This window comes from Aquarana catesbeiana, linkage group LG03, assembly GCF_042186555.1.
Source record: "Aquarana catesbeiana isolate 2022-GZ linkage group LG03, ASM4218655v1, whole genome shotgun sequence".
Lineage (NCBI taxonomy): Eukaryota > Metazoa > Chordata > Amphibia > Anura > Ranidae > Aquarana > Aquarana catesbeiana.
Genome location: NC_133326.1, coordinates 649,329,950 through 649,345,078, shown reverse-complemented (window position 1 = coordinate 649,345,078; position 15,129 = coordinate 649,329,950). Strand labels below are relative to the sequence as shown.

General features: G+C 43.4%; 1 protein-coding gene across 3 annotated transcripts in view; it reads right to left on the bottom strand.

Annotated features, from left to right (window-relative positions):
* Positions 1-788: 788 nt before the first annotated feature.
* Positions 789-15,129, bottom strand: part of CARM1 (coactivator associated arginine methyltransferase 1) — a 59,550-nt gene continuing 45,209 nt past the window's right edge. The window contains exons 13-16 of one of the 3 annotated variants that reach the window (XM_073622606.1): positions 14,276-14,388; positions 12,493-12,642; positions 1,911-1,979; positions 789-1,806 (exon numbers count right to left, since the gene is read on the bottom strand). In XM_073622606.1, the coding sequence (XP_073478707.1) occupies positions 1,670-1,806; positions 1,911-1,979; positions 12,493-12,642; positions 14,276-14,388 (469 nt within the window). In that variant the 3' untranslated portion in view covers positions 789-1,669. The remainder of the gene's footprint in view (positions 1,807-1,910; positions 1,980-12,492; positions 12,643-14,275; positions 14,389-15,129) is intronic. The other 2 variants (XM_073622607.1, XR_012243046.1) reach the window with 2 other exon arrangements.

The window sequence follows — 15,129 nt, the reverse complement described above, 5'->3', positions numbered from 1 at the left end:
AACAGACCTGAACGGAAGCCGGTGAAAAACTGATGTAAAAAACGGACGACATCCATTTAAATCTGTTTGCCCATAGCAAAGCATTGCTGTCCATTTTTCATCGATCGACAGAGATGAAAAATGGACAGACGGAATGCCCCTGTGAAAGGGGAATTAACTGCTAGGAACATGTAAATGCTAGCCTGTCCAGAGCTCGCCCACAGTTGTTCTTTAAGGTCTCATGCACATGGGTGCATTCGCCTGTACAGTGTAAAAAAAAAAAAAAAACAGGCATATTTGGGCACCAGGGTGCATATAGCCCGCTGGCAGCAGCTTGTTAAAATCAATGACAGGCTAAAATACACTTCAGCTGTACACATCCGAGCAGTACTTGTGAACAGGCATGTATGCCGCAAATGGGGACATTCTGCGGTTGGGGCATACGTCCATCACAGGCGCGTACAGCCGAAGCAAACAATTTCAGCCCGTCATTGATTCGGACAGGCTGCTAGCAGCAGGCTTTATGCATTAAAGTGTGCATGAGGTAGTCCTGGCAACCCATAGCCTTGTATGTCTCCTTCCTTTCAAAGTGTCACTTTTTTCTTTTAATACTACAGGTATAATGTAGAAAAAAGTGATGTCACCAATTCCTGTTCAAACAATGGATTGCAATCTTTGACAAGCATTTGACATTAAAAAAATGGCTTCCTCTGGAGATTGGCAGTGACTGAGTACAGCGTTTCGCTGACAAAAGTATTTACAATTTTAACATTTCTCTCAACTCAAAAAAACAAAAACCTTCAATTCAATTGTATTAGATTAAAAACTGTAATGTCTATATTACAGCAAGAATGACAGGCTCCCTTTTCTTCCAAATTCCCACAACTGGTACATAAAGTGAACATGCAATGTCTTAACACCAAGGGGCGAAAGGACAGACGGACAATTGATTCCAGAGTCCAAACCAAGGACATGGGAAGGAACCAGACTTCTTGGTGGGGAGGGGGGGGGTTGGGGGGGTAGTCAGTTCATATTCTGCTTCCCAGATAAGACAAGACAGCAGCTGTAAGTAAACAAAAGAATTCCCTAGCAAGTGATAAATTGCACCCCCTTTCCCTGCAGAAACGAGGGCGACACGATTCCTTCAATGAAGCACAGTGCTAATAAAACCTCCACCCTCTCTTGCTCTAACGGTTGTAATACTAATTCATAGCAATGCCCGGGGAAGGGGGCACCCAACAGAACAGTCCGCATAAGACACCTGTGCAGGCTCAATCCTTGATGCACGATCTGGTTTCCTCGATAACAAGCCACACCCACACTATCCTTGATAATATTTTTTTTTTTTTTTTTGGACAATGCTTTTTTTTTTTAGTATTTCTTTAAAAAAAAAAAATGTACAAGTCCATTTTCAAGAAAGCAAAGTGTCTTGCTTCATGTTATGGTACAAATGGAAGGAGGGGGAAAACATGAAAAACATGGAGCAGAGGAAGGCGATGAGGATTGGACCGGTGCAAATGTCTGGTAATGGGTTCAGCAGAAAAAAGGGGAGGGGCACAGACACCTCTGCATCATTTGGTATTCCTGTTGCTGTCAGTTTTGGAGAGAGAGAGAGAGGACAGGGGAGGTGGAAGAAGAGGGTTGGGCGGGGCAGGAGCAGCCAAGGTTGCAGGGGAGGAGTGAGCAGGTTTTAGCTCCCATAATGCATTGTGTTGGTGTTGATAGACATGGGAGAAGCCATAGAGATGGCTGGACCACCCATAGTGAACTGGTTGTTGACTGGGTAGTGGCTGGTAACATTGGAACCAGCTTGTCCTGAGCCCGATCCTAGAAGAAAGAAGAGACAAGGAGGTTTTTACTATGACTTTGGAAAGGTTCAATGGCACAGTAGTGCCTAGATCTTACACTGAATGCATGCCGCAGAGCCTTACCTTGGACGATGCCTGTACTCATGATGGATCCCATCCTGGAGTGGGTGTGATTAACAATTCCTGTGTTAGCTGCAAGGAAACGGGGGAGGAGGTGGGAGTGGAAACGGGTGAAGTTAAAGGAAACATTGCCTACACAAAATTCTTGGTAGTCTAGTAAAAAATCTAGTAAAAATGAGGGGCATTAGTAAAACCAAAAAAAGAGGACAGTTATACAAAATGGTGGTGTTGCCCACAACAGCCAAAATGTACTTGCTATGTCTATACTGCAGCTGGGAAAATAACCTCACCCCAATTGTTGGACAGCTTGTCATACAAAGTCTCAATCATCACAAAAAAACTTAGGCATGCTCTAAACTTTTAAACGCCTTCGCTAAAGCTCCTCAATAACTTGAATAGATTGCTGTCAAAGTCATGGCATAAGCTTTATTTTGTTAAACGCTGCGCAAACTGTTGGCGCTATATAAAATCTGTATAATAATAATAGCTTCCCAATGACATAAATGGGAGGCTTCTGAAATCTAAGCCATGAGCTTCACTCATCTACATCGCCCTCTAACTCACATGGCTATAGCTAGTTATAGTCAGGCCCACTTATATTGCACCGCTCATTTTCCACAAAAGTGTAGAGAACACATTTAAAAAAAAAAAATTGAGACTCCTTTCAACTCATGGCATTTATGATAAAAGAGGCCATTCGTTTGGGGGGTAGGGGGGGGAGGAAGTGTGTAGCTAGCGACTAACTTGATTGTCATAAATAAAATCATTATGTACTATAGATATCACAGCTAGGGCTCCTCAGGTGCCCCATACAGGACACATTTTGAAGAACTTCGGTAGTAAACCCTCTAGAGATATTACGGATTCAAAAAGTTTCAACGACAATTAATGTACATAGATGTGCCTGTGAAACATTGCTGATGTATCCATTCAGCACAAAGAAAACAGCAGGCCGCTCAGAGGTTCAAAACACATGACCTGTTACAGGTACCAGAGGAGCCATCTAAGGGAAGTCCACTAAAAACTCACATGTGAGGATATGGCCAGACACTGGCTTTTCATATCTCCAGAGACAAGTTTTTTTGTTTTGTTCTTAAAACAGCCAATTCTGCTATAAAAGTGGGACTACTTAACTGCTGCAGCTGTGGATGGAGCTCACAGATGTACAAGAAGCCAGAGGGTAGTGAAGCTAAGAGTGGACTGTTAGGCCTCAGTCACACAGGAGTATCTAAGGGTACTTTGTACTAGGGTTGTCCCGATACCACTTTTTCAGGACTGAGTACAAGTACCGATACTTTTTTTCAAGTACTCGCCGATACCGAATACCGATACTTTTTTTTTATGTCACGTGACAGTGTTTTTTTTTATTTTTTTTTTAACAGTGCTTTTTTTTTTTTTAGGGGGGGGGGGGGGGGGGGGGGTGAACAGTGTGTGTGTGTGTGTGTGTGTGTGTGTGTGTGTGTGTGTGTGTGTGTGTGTGTGTGTGTGTGTGTGTGTGTGTGTGTGTGTGTGTATTTTTATTTTTTACAATAATTTTTTTTTTTTATTCTTTATTGCAATATGTGTTTTTTTTGTTTTTGTTTTTTTTTTTTAATCAGCCCTGTTGGGGGGCTTTGGTGAGATATCAGGGGTCTTAACAGACCTCTGATATCTCCCCCTTGAGACAGAGAAAGAGGATAGAGATTCCCCAGTCCCTTTCTCTGCAGCCTCAGCTGCACTGAGAATGAATGGAGAAAAGACAACGGCTCCTCTCCATTCATAAACTGACACATAGTAATCACAAGAGATTACAATGTTTCAGTTATGTGAATGGACAGAGTCAGCTGACTCTGTCTATTCACAAAGGAAGGAGGAGGAGGACGGCGGAACGGAGGGGGAGAACGGAGGGGGGGAACGGAGGGGACAGAGAAGGAGGGGGGGAACGGAGGGGACAGCGGAGAGGCACAGAGGAGGAAAGAGGAACGGAGGGGGACAGCGGAGAGGCACAGAGGAGGAGAGAAGAAGGGAGGGGGACAGCGGAGAGGCACAGAGGAGGAGAGAAGAAGGGAGGGGGACAGCGGAGAGGCACAGAGGAGGAGAGAAGAAGGGAGGGGGACAGCGGAGAGGCACAGAGGAGGAGAGAAGAAAGGAGGGGGACAGCGGAGAGGCACAGAGGAGGAGAGAAGAACGGAGGGGGACAGCGGAGAGGCACAAAGGAGGAGAGAAGAACGGAGGGGGACAGCGGAGAGGCACAGAGGAGGAGAGAAGAACGGAGGGGGACAGCGGAGAGGCACAGAGGAGGAGAGAAGAACGGAGGGGGACAGCGGAGAGGCACAGAGGAGGAGAGAAGAAAGGAGGGGGACAGCGGAGAGGCACAGAGGAGGAGAGAAGAACGGAGGGGGACAGCGGAGAGGCACAGAGGAGGAGAGAAGAAAGGAGGGGGACAGCGGAGAGGCACAGAGGAGGAGAGAAGAACGGAGGGGGACAGCGGAGAGGCACAAAGGAGGAGAGAAGAACGGAGGGGGACAGCGGAGAGGCACAGAGGAGGAGAGAAGAACGGAGGGGGACAGCGGAGAGGCACAGAGGAGGAGAGAAGAACGGAGGGGGACAGCGGAGAGGCATGGAGGGGACAGCGGAGGGGGACAGAAAAGGAGAGAAGAACGGAGGGGACAGCGGAGAGGCACAGAGGAAAGGAGGGGGCATGGAGGATAATGCAGTGACAGTCAGCGGTGAGCGATCACCGCTGTGTCACTAAAGCAGCTGAAAGCCGCTGGGGGAGAAGCTTGTATCTCCCCCATGTGCCGATCACAGCTGACTTTTAGGTATCGGGGAAGCATCGGGAGCATTTGCCCGAGTACAAGTACTTGGGCAAATGCTCGGTATCGGTGCCGATACCGATACTAGTATCGGTATCGGGACAACCCTACTTTGTACCATCCATGTCTAAACAGCATGGACAGTTCTGTGCATCTGCATGCAGTCAGTCCCATTCATGTCTATTGGGATGCACCGATAGCCTCTGGTCTCAATTTGACATTCACACAGGTGCGTGTCCGTGAATGCACACCGTCTTTTTAGGGAACACGCACCCACAGGACTGTCAAATTGGGACCAGCAGTTGTGTCCGCACAGGCACTGAATCCCGACGGACATGAATAAGCCTGCCTGCATGCAGATGTGCAAAACCTCTGTGCATATTGTGTGGGTGTACACAGACACAACCATGTGAACAACGCCCTACTTTAAGGTTGCATTCACACCTGAGCGTTTTCAGCTCATAAAACGCCTGAAAAAAATGTCTGAAAAACGCTCAACAAGCAAAATCCCGTTCATTTCAATGGCACCTGTTCACATCTGAGAATTTTGTCACCTGCAGCAAAACGCCTGAAAAACGCCCTAAGCTCAAAAAAAAAAAAGAACATGAGCTTCTTTAGGGCAGATTACAGGCGTTTTTCCTGCCTTATACATTGGTGACCTGAACAAAAAACGCAGCAAAAACGCGCGACCTTCAAACGCTCAGGTGTGAATGCAGCCTAAAGGCTCAGCTAAGCAACCCGCCAGAGACATGAAACAGTGGGGGTTATTTACTAAAGGCAAATCCACTTTGCACTGCAAGTGCACTTGGAAGTGCAGTCGCTGTAGACCTGAGGGGCACATGCAAGCAAAATAAAAAACAGCATTTTTGTTTCCACATGATTGGATGATAGAAATCAGCAGAATTTCCCCTCATTTCAGATCTCCCCCTCAGATCTACAGCAACTGCACTTTCAAGTGCACTTGTAGTGCAAAGTGGATTTGCCTTTAGCAAATCAACCGCAATGTGTCCTCCAAATCTACTATTGGAAGAAAAAACAAAAAAACAAAAAAAAAAAAACAAAAAAAAAAAAAACACAACACACTGGGCCTTATGCATAAAGTGTCTTTAGTTAAGTGTTTAAGTAATCGTGTTTTGAAGACCGTCTTAAAGTGGTAGTGAACTTTTTTTTTTTTTTTTAACTTGTACCTAGAGTATAAGCTCATAATCTTACCTGTAGGTACAGGGAATATCACCTAAACATATTCCATTTAGGAGATATTCACATCAGCCCCTGCCAATTACGTCACTAGGCATGCGCAGTGCGCTCTGCATTCAGGGCCCACCAAGTATGCCACCAATGCATAGAGTACTGTGCTGCAATCATAACATCCACGCATGCACGGAAGTGACATTGTGACCCAGCAAATTCAAGTGACCATTGAGCGCAAACCTAGAAGGAAGACCAAGTGAAGATAAAAGCATCAACAGTGGTAACAGAGATAAGTCTGTCGTAATGCGCTAGCAAATTATAGCATTAACCACTTCAGCTCTGGAAGATTTACCCCCCTTCATGACCAGGCCATGTTTTCAATGCTGTATTATTTTAACTGACGATTGCGTGGTCGTGTGAAACTGTACCCAAATAATATTTATATCCTTTCCATATAAATAGAGCTTTCTTTTGGTGGTATTTAATTACCTCTGCGGTTTATTTTTTGCACTATAAAACAAAAAATGATGGATTAATTTGCACAAAAGTTACAGCGTCTACCAACTATGGGATATATTCACGGAATTTAAATGAACTTTTTTTTTTTTTTTTAGTAGTAATGGCGATGATCAGCGACTTCTAACGGGATTGCGATACTGTGGCGGACAAATTAGACATGGACACTTTTGGGAGCCAGAGACACGAATACAGTGCTAAAAAAAAAATGCACGGTCACTGTACTAATGGTACTGGCTGGGAAGGGGTCATCAGGGGCAAGGTGCTTTTCACTAGGGGAAGGCATGGATTCATGTCCCTGCTTTGAAGGGACACAGGATTTATACCTTCCTTACTGACAGAACGGTGATCTGCCTTGTGTATATAGGCAGACTGTTGTTCTGCCTGTGTACCGAACGATTGGCGGGTGCCAGCGGACATAGAGTCGGCAGTACACACTGTGCATAAATCACAGCGCGAGCAAGCCGTCGTGCCCACTCCCCGGAAGTGCGGGATCTCATACACTGTATTTATATACACACACACACAGATATATATATCTATATATATATCTATATATATATATATCTATATATATATATCTATATATATATATATCTATATATATATATATATCTATATATATATATATCTCTATATATATATATATATATATATATATATATATATATATATATATATATATATATATCTATATATATATATATATATCTATATATATATATATATATATATCTATATAGATATCTATATAGATATATATATATATCTATATATAAAAAAAACATACATGTGATGCTGCACACACAACCACCATCCTGTAACAGTAAAACTCCTATAGGGCGGTTGGCAACTGGTTAACCTGCAAAGGCCCTTTTTTTTTTTTTTTAAAAAGAAGTATACTACCACTTTAAGCCTTTTGCAGGAATGGCTGTAACCCTGGGGCCACAGAATATACAAAAAAAAAAGGCTGTGGCATGAAAGCACTTGCCCAAGGAGGAAATAAATTCCAAAACAAGATTTTTATTTTTTTTGCCATTTTGAATACTGTGAAAAAGAGTTAGAACCTCTGCCAGATTTTTAATTTCATTTGGTCCCAACAGATTTTTTTTTTCCTGACAGATGTTAAATTGTCTTCTATATATAGAAGTGATGGGGAGCAGTGATGGAGAACCTTGGCACCCCAGATGTTTTGGAACTACATTTCCCAAGATGCTCAAAGTACACGGCAGTGTGCATGAGCATCATGGAAAATGTAGTTCCAAAACATCTGAGGTGCCAAGGTTCACCAAAACTGCTATAGAGGATTCCCTTTTCCTCTTATGACACCCGTCACCTAGATAGGAAGTGAGGAAAAATCTCCCCTATTTGGATGCAAAAAAAAAACCAGTAAAATCCTGAAAGGTTCTAATCTTCTCCAATTTTTCAATTGCCAATTTAAAAACTGTTCTTCCAGACACTTTGATGAATAAGGCTCAATGCTGATGTTAGAGAAGATCCCATTATTTCCCCTACAAATATTCCAGAAATTAAACCAGCATACAAGACTATACTACCCTACTCTACATGCTTGCAGTAAGTTGGAAGATCACTGGCATTAGTACAGTATAAATATGTTATATCCCCTATTGGTTAATGAATGAGTCAGTGGACACAGGGATTAGTTAGAGGGAATTCTTTGAATGGGTAATGAATGCCTAGTGTTAAGTCGGTATTAGGTGGAGGTTGCCATAATTACTGCGGTCTGTGATCCATTTCCTTTCTAAAGCTTGCTGGCCAAACCCAGCTAGATTTTCAACCGATTTCTGCTGAATTGGCAAAATTCAATCTGTTGGTGCCACTCAGCTTGATAAAGCTGGGTGGAAAATTTTTTGGCTAAACAGTGTCTGCCTCCTATTGGATGCAGTCACTGATGTGGGTAATCATGCAACTGAGGGTAGCTGTGGCTGCTTGAATACAAAATCCAGCAGTGGAGATTTCTTCTTCAACAGCGTGTAGCATAGATGGAGGAATCCATTTGTTTTATCTAGTGCAAGACTGGCTTATAAATCCAGCTACATCCTTTCCTGCACACTAAGCGACAATGATATATATAGAAGGGTGGGGGATTGGGGCTGACTGACAAGAAAATCAGCTGCCTACAGCAGGAGAATCAAAAAGTTGATTGACAGTTTCTGAAGGCTTAGGCTCAGTTCACATATGTCCTGCTGCAGTTTTCAGTGCGATTTTTAAAAGGCGTCCCGTGTGGTTTTGTTCACCTGTTCGGTTGCAAATTTTTACTTTAAAATCACACCTATACCTGGCCTGAAAAACATACAGGACTCTAACCACTTCAATACAGGGCACTTTTACCCCCCTTCCTGCCCAGGCCAATTTTCAGCGCTGTCACATTTTAAATAACAATTAGGTGGTCACGCTACACTGTACCCAAACTAAGTTATCATTTTGTTCTGACAAATAACTTTTTGGTGGTATTTAATCACCACTGGGTTTTTTTTTTGTTTTTTGCTAAACAAAAAAAAAAAAAAAAAAAGACAACATTTTGGAAAAAAAACAAAAAAAACAAACAAAAAAAAAAAAAAACTTGATTTTTTTTGTTATAAAATTTTGCTCTTCATAAATGCTCAAAATGTATTCTGCTACTTTTTTTGGTGAACATAACCTAACTTAGTGTTTATTATTTAGTTTGTAGGAAAGTTATAGAGTCCAAACACTATAACATATAACTGAAAATTGATCAATCCTGATGTACTGATGGACAATCTCATTTCTTGAGGCCCTAAAATGTCAGAACAGTACAAATGCCCCCAAAATGACTCCTTTTTGGAAAATACAGTTCACTGCATTTAGGTAAGAGACTTGGGGATTTTTGAAGTTGTCATTTTCTGGTAAAAACATTAACATACTGTCACCAGTACAGCGTCATCATATAAATATGTGTGGCTGTGACCAGGGAAACCGACTGGTGGCAGTACAAAAGAAAAGAAAAGAAGAAAGTATAATTTTTTTTACATTACTTTTCATGATTTTTTTTAACACGCTCTGACCAGAATATAATGTTACCATAGTAACATTGTACTGCTTTTGGGAAGTGATCAGGATTTTTTTTTTTTTTTTTTTTTACACACACATTATGGTTTGCTTATAGCAGTGAATTACATTGCTATAAGCAAGCATTTTACTGAATGAAACTGAATCAGTCTGTTTTGTTGTGATTAGCTGTGACTGGTCAAAGTTAATCACCTGGTATAGATGGGCTGTGATTGGCCCTGTCTGTACCATGTGATCAAATTGACCAATCACAGCTAGCAACACAATTGTACACAATGGATGACATGAAGGGAAGCCATCTATTGTGTACAACTGTCATGGGACCTGCTGTGATTGGTTACGGTGGTCACATCGTATCGGCAGCAAGCCAGTACTCTGATCAGTCATCGGCGGTGTTCCGTGGACATAGGCGGTGACCCGCTACGCAGCCCCGCAATCCCTGACAGGACGTCATAGGACGTCCAGTCAGGATGGGAAAGCCTTTGTCTATAGGCCGGGCTTGAAGAGGTTAAAAACGGACTGTGACTGGCCCAGACATATGTGAACTGGCTCCTTTGAAAGACAGTTCGGTTCACATTTCATGCAAATCGAGCCTTAGTTTTCAATGTGATTGAAATATTGCAATTTTGTTACTCACAATGGCCAGAATTAGAGAAAATAAAAACCATGATTTATGGCTGTGAAGACTAAAACCAACTAGATTTTTTTTTTGTTCAGCCAGAGTGCTGAATGGGAAAAAAAAAAAAAAAAAAATGTAATTGGATGGATGGATTTCCCTGCCAGAAGATTTTATTCAGACAGCTGGCCTCTTCTCTATCAGAACACAGTAATCAGCAGCTTCTGGTTGAGAAGTTTTCCAGCTTCTCTGATTGACTTCTGTCAAACGGGGATGGCTGAATTTTGTTCCGTCTATGGCCAGCTTAAGGCAACATGTTACTCAATCAGTAAGACATGGATCAGGATAATTACTTTTAAGAGCTAGAAAAGCTTTTTCTGGTAATAGCGGGTACATTGCGTTGTCAGTCATTAGGAAAGACTTCCTTTTCTTAAAGTTTAAAGTGGAAATGCATCTTTTCAGGAATAAAAAATTAAACAAAGGCGAACACCCTATACCAGGGATATGCAATTAGTGGACCTCCAGCTGCTGCAAAACTACAAGTCCCATCATGCCTCTGCCTCTGGGTGTCATGCTTGTGGCTGTCAGAGCCTTGCTATGCCTCATGGGACTTGTAATTCTGCAACAGCTGGGGGTCTGCTAATTGCATATCCCTGCCCTATACCCTCTGCTGCATATACCTGTGTGTAATAAGTTTCACTGCTCTGACCTGTCCTGCTGCTCCTAGGGAAAGAAGAGTAAGAACAGCACAGTTTTCAAACCCAAGGATCACTGCACCGGGCTGAAAGGGCAGTGAAAGTATCACCCATGGAGGACAGAGAAGGTGGCGAGGGTTAGTTCACCTTTGCCATCTGAAAAAAGAAAAAAAAAAAGGAAGGGGGGGGGGGGGATGTGCACTGTACAGCAACTGTCACTTCATATATTAATTTACAAGACATTTTTTATTTTTTTAAGTGACACGTCACTTTGATGGCTAATTCTAGTTTTTAGCAAGTGTGTACTGATTGGCTACTTCTCATGCTGGCTTCTAAAATCTCTGAAACTGCACACACACAAATCTCTGTAATGGAGTTAATAGACCCTTCCCCTGCTATGGTCATTTGTGCCTTTTAGGGAGCATGGAGAATAAGCGTTTGCCCTAAAGTTAAAGCCACCTTGTCTCCTTGACAAAACACACTGTTTAAACGCAGTACACTCACTTCCCCAACAGGTGAGAAGGCAAATCTTTATTTTCTTCTAAAGCTTCAAGCACCGCCGCTTTTCAATACTTTTGGGGGTGTCTGGTATGGTGTCCCGACTGGGTGCCATGGTTCCTCCTGCCAGCTACTACTTCACTACAAGACATGGAAACTAGCAGAAGGAAGCTTAGCAGCTTTAGGGACCACCCTACCTGAAACACCCTGAAATATCGATAATGGCGGAAATAAAGCCAGCCATAGACAGATTAATTTTCTTTCCTGCAACTGAAAATCACCCGACCCCCCCTCCCCCATCAACACAGTCAGTATTGATGGGGGAGTCCCTGCCACAGAGCTATTGTGTTCCCCCAGTGGGGAAAAGCTGTCCCTGCCGGGAGAACAGCGATTACTGCTGGCGGCTATAATATCCGCTAGCAATAATTACATGCAAAATCCGTCAGGCTGGTTGTACCCAAGTTGATCGATCAACTTTGGTACATTCAGCATGCTTATACATGGTCCAAATCTCAGCCCGTCCCTGCTGAACTGGCAAATATTTGAACAGTCTATGGCAGGCTTAACCAACCCCCCCAGCGTCCAATAATTTCTGAAGATTAGTTTTGGAAGGACACTGCTTTGACCTGTAGATATTTTTTAATGGATCGGCCAAGACGCAGCCATTTGGTGACAAGGTTACAGGTGTAATCTGTTCAGGGTACCGAGCGAGTCCAATCCCCCCCTTTCCTTTCCCTTGCTTTGGAGACTTTTCGTGGGGTATCAAGGTTACAGACCTGGCGATTTATTGATATGGTTAAAATGTTAAGTCCCTTCTGTGGTAGTGGGCTTTAGTGACATACAAGGAGAAGTGTGACAAGTAGCAGTTTTTGTGACCAGGCTAATGCACAGCAATTTAAATTAAGACCCACTTATCACACTATAAAAATGTTTATATTGGAGGCCTGTTAATGGATTAGTTATACACATGGAGATTTAGTGACAGAGTTATCAGGTTAGTCTCTTATGAAAGGCAAAATTAGTGACAATGTCGAATTGATTCAGATATGGGAGTTAATGAACTGCCTCTAGGGGGCGCTAGAACTAAACCTTATGCCCATCCCCTCTTCTATAAGCAGGTTAGCTTTACAATACACGGCTGGCTGACAAGCTTAAAGCAGTGTAAGGGCTGGGGGAATGAGAGGGAAGAAGCATTTATGAGAGAATGGAGATTATGGTATTACTGGAGGTTCCGTATGTCAGGTCTTGGGGTCCCGGATGCAGAGACGCAGAACACGAGGCTGCAGACTGCTCACCTAGAGGGATGAGGTTACTGTGGCTGATGCCTGAGCTTCCAGCTATAACACTGCTGAGATCGTACGCCGTGGGCATACCTGGCAAGCAAACACAAACTGTAAGCACACACACACTTCTGCTCAAAGTAGATTAATTCACAAATGACATGACTGGATGAGTAAAAGAAGACCTCTTGTAAAGCCTCCTATTAGGTAGGAGGTTTCACTTAAAAGTATAAAAACCGGTCTGTAATACAGACCAGTCGCTGCTGCTCTTTATCTTTGTGTGAGGAGGGTAATGCAAGTATGCATATTCCATACCTGGCCAATCACTGTAGCAGCCATCGCAACTATTGTGATCCTCACGGTCTTGAGGTCCTGTGCCAAGCAGCTCCCTTGACACTGGTGCCATTCAGAGAACGCCTTGCATTTTTCCTGAATACAAGGTGTTCACTGATTGCATGAGATGGAGATCGTGCATTACCACATTGTCTCTTCACCTTGTCCAATCAGGAAATGCTTTGCATTCATTAAGAAAAAAACAAAACAAAAACAAGGCGTTCTCTGAATGGCACCCGTGCAAAGCAGGTAACCCCCTGTGTTTTCCATGCAGTTTAGCACAGCTACTAGTGGCAGGTACTACGATAGCAACTTTCCACTTCCACAGGGATCAGCTAGGTGTAAAATAGGTCAATGCACCTACTCACCAGCACACCATGGATCTTCAATTACTGTCCAAAAGCTTTTATTGCAGAGAGATCACATCGCAAAACAAGTGCAATGTTTCTGAGCGACGCAGGACCCCTTTGTCAAGCACATGCCGACGAATGGGTCCTGCGCGGCTCCAAAACGCTGCACTTGTTTTGTGATGTGATCTCTCTGCAATAAAAGCTTTTGGACAGTAATTGAAGATCCATGGTGTGCTGGTGAGTAGTTGCATTGATCTGTGATATATCCGGTGTCCAGCTGGCAGCCGCTGCAGATGAGCCTAGTGATCCAGGAATGTGTGAGATGGTAATATAGACAAGGTGTGGAATATGCACAATTACATTGGTGCAAGTTGGACTTCAACGGGGAGGTTTGGCAAAAGCATTAAGTTAAAAAAAAACGTTTTGCCTTAAGAACGGCTGTAACCAGCACATACTAAAGCTTCTAAATTTGGTCTGCAAATCTAGGCTTTGATGACTTCTTGTCTAGATGTTAAAGCAGAATTCAATTTAAAAAAAAAAAAAAGTCTGCCCCCACTGCATGGGTTAACTGCTCGCTTTGTCCAAGGGTGCACCAAAAGGTTATACTTACCCCATCCTTTGGAAAACCACTCTCCCCCATGTCCAGAAGCAGACTGTTCCTACCATCCTCCCATCCTGAGCAGATCTATGGGCCTGACGATGTCAGAAACAGTCCATTCACAGGACCGCGGGAGGGATTCAGTCTTGCGCTTGGAGGATCAGAGGATTATATCTTCACTCGGCAATCCCCTAAACAAAAACGAGCAGTTATCCTACGCAGTGCGGGCACAACTCCACTGCATGGGAAAATTAAAATTTTGCTTGGAGTTCTCGAAAGATTTAATGACAGCTGGCATCATAAAAACATCCAAAACATCCCCTTTATAGTTCATTCATGCAGATCAAAAGCAAGCAGCTTATTGGTTACCAGGAGCATTGAGCCCACTTCTCCCCACCCCACTAATGCATGAGGTCCAGTTTGGTCCTGACTCTCCCTCACTCACCTCCCATGCCCATCCCTGTGTTCATGGTGTACGCCCCTGCTGTGTTCCACATGTTCTCAGAGGGAGAGGAGTAGTGTGAACCAGGAGGAGGGGACGGCGTTGTGCCAGTGTACCTGGAAGACAGACATGATGATCAGCCACTTGGCATAACTGACATAAATGTTAACACAAAAATCTGCTTCTGCAGTGTCCGGAGGGAACCTAAGCAAAATGGAGATCGTGTGGGCTTTATTCAAAAGCATTGAAAAAGTACAAATAAATAAAACTGTATTCCCATTTGTTTTTTTCGGAGATTTGATCTTTCAGTGTTTGTGCTTTTAACCTCTATCACACCATCATAAAAAAAAAAAAAAGCCCCAACAGTGCAGCCTCAACCGTGCTAGCGTTGTCACATCATCCCTTTAATCCAGGACACATATTAATTACACAGGTTCTGTGGCTAATTGAGGTGGTAATTAAACTCACTTGGTGCCTTATCTGCATTAAATCAGCCTCAGAACCTGTGTAATGTGTCCTGGATTAAAGGGATGATGTGGTAACCCTAATCCTTGCCCAACAGTGCAGCCTCATCAGTGCAGCCTCATCAGTGCCCAACAGTGCAGCCTCATCAGTGCCCAACAGTGCAGCCTCATCAGTGCCCAACAGTGCAGCCTCATCAGTGCCCAACAGTGCAGCCTCATCAGTGCCCAACAGTGCAGCCTCATCAGTGCCCAACAGTTCAGCCTCATCAGTGCCCAACAGTTCAGCCTCATCAGTGTCCAACAGTTCAGCCTCATCAGTGTCCAACAGTTCAGCCTCATCAGTGTCCAACAGTTCAGCCTCATCAGTGTCCAACAGTTCAGCCTCATCAGTGT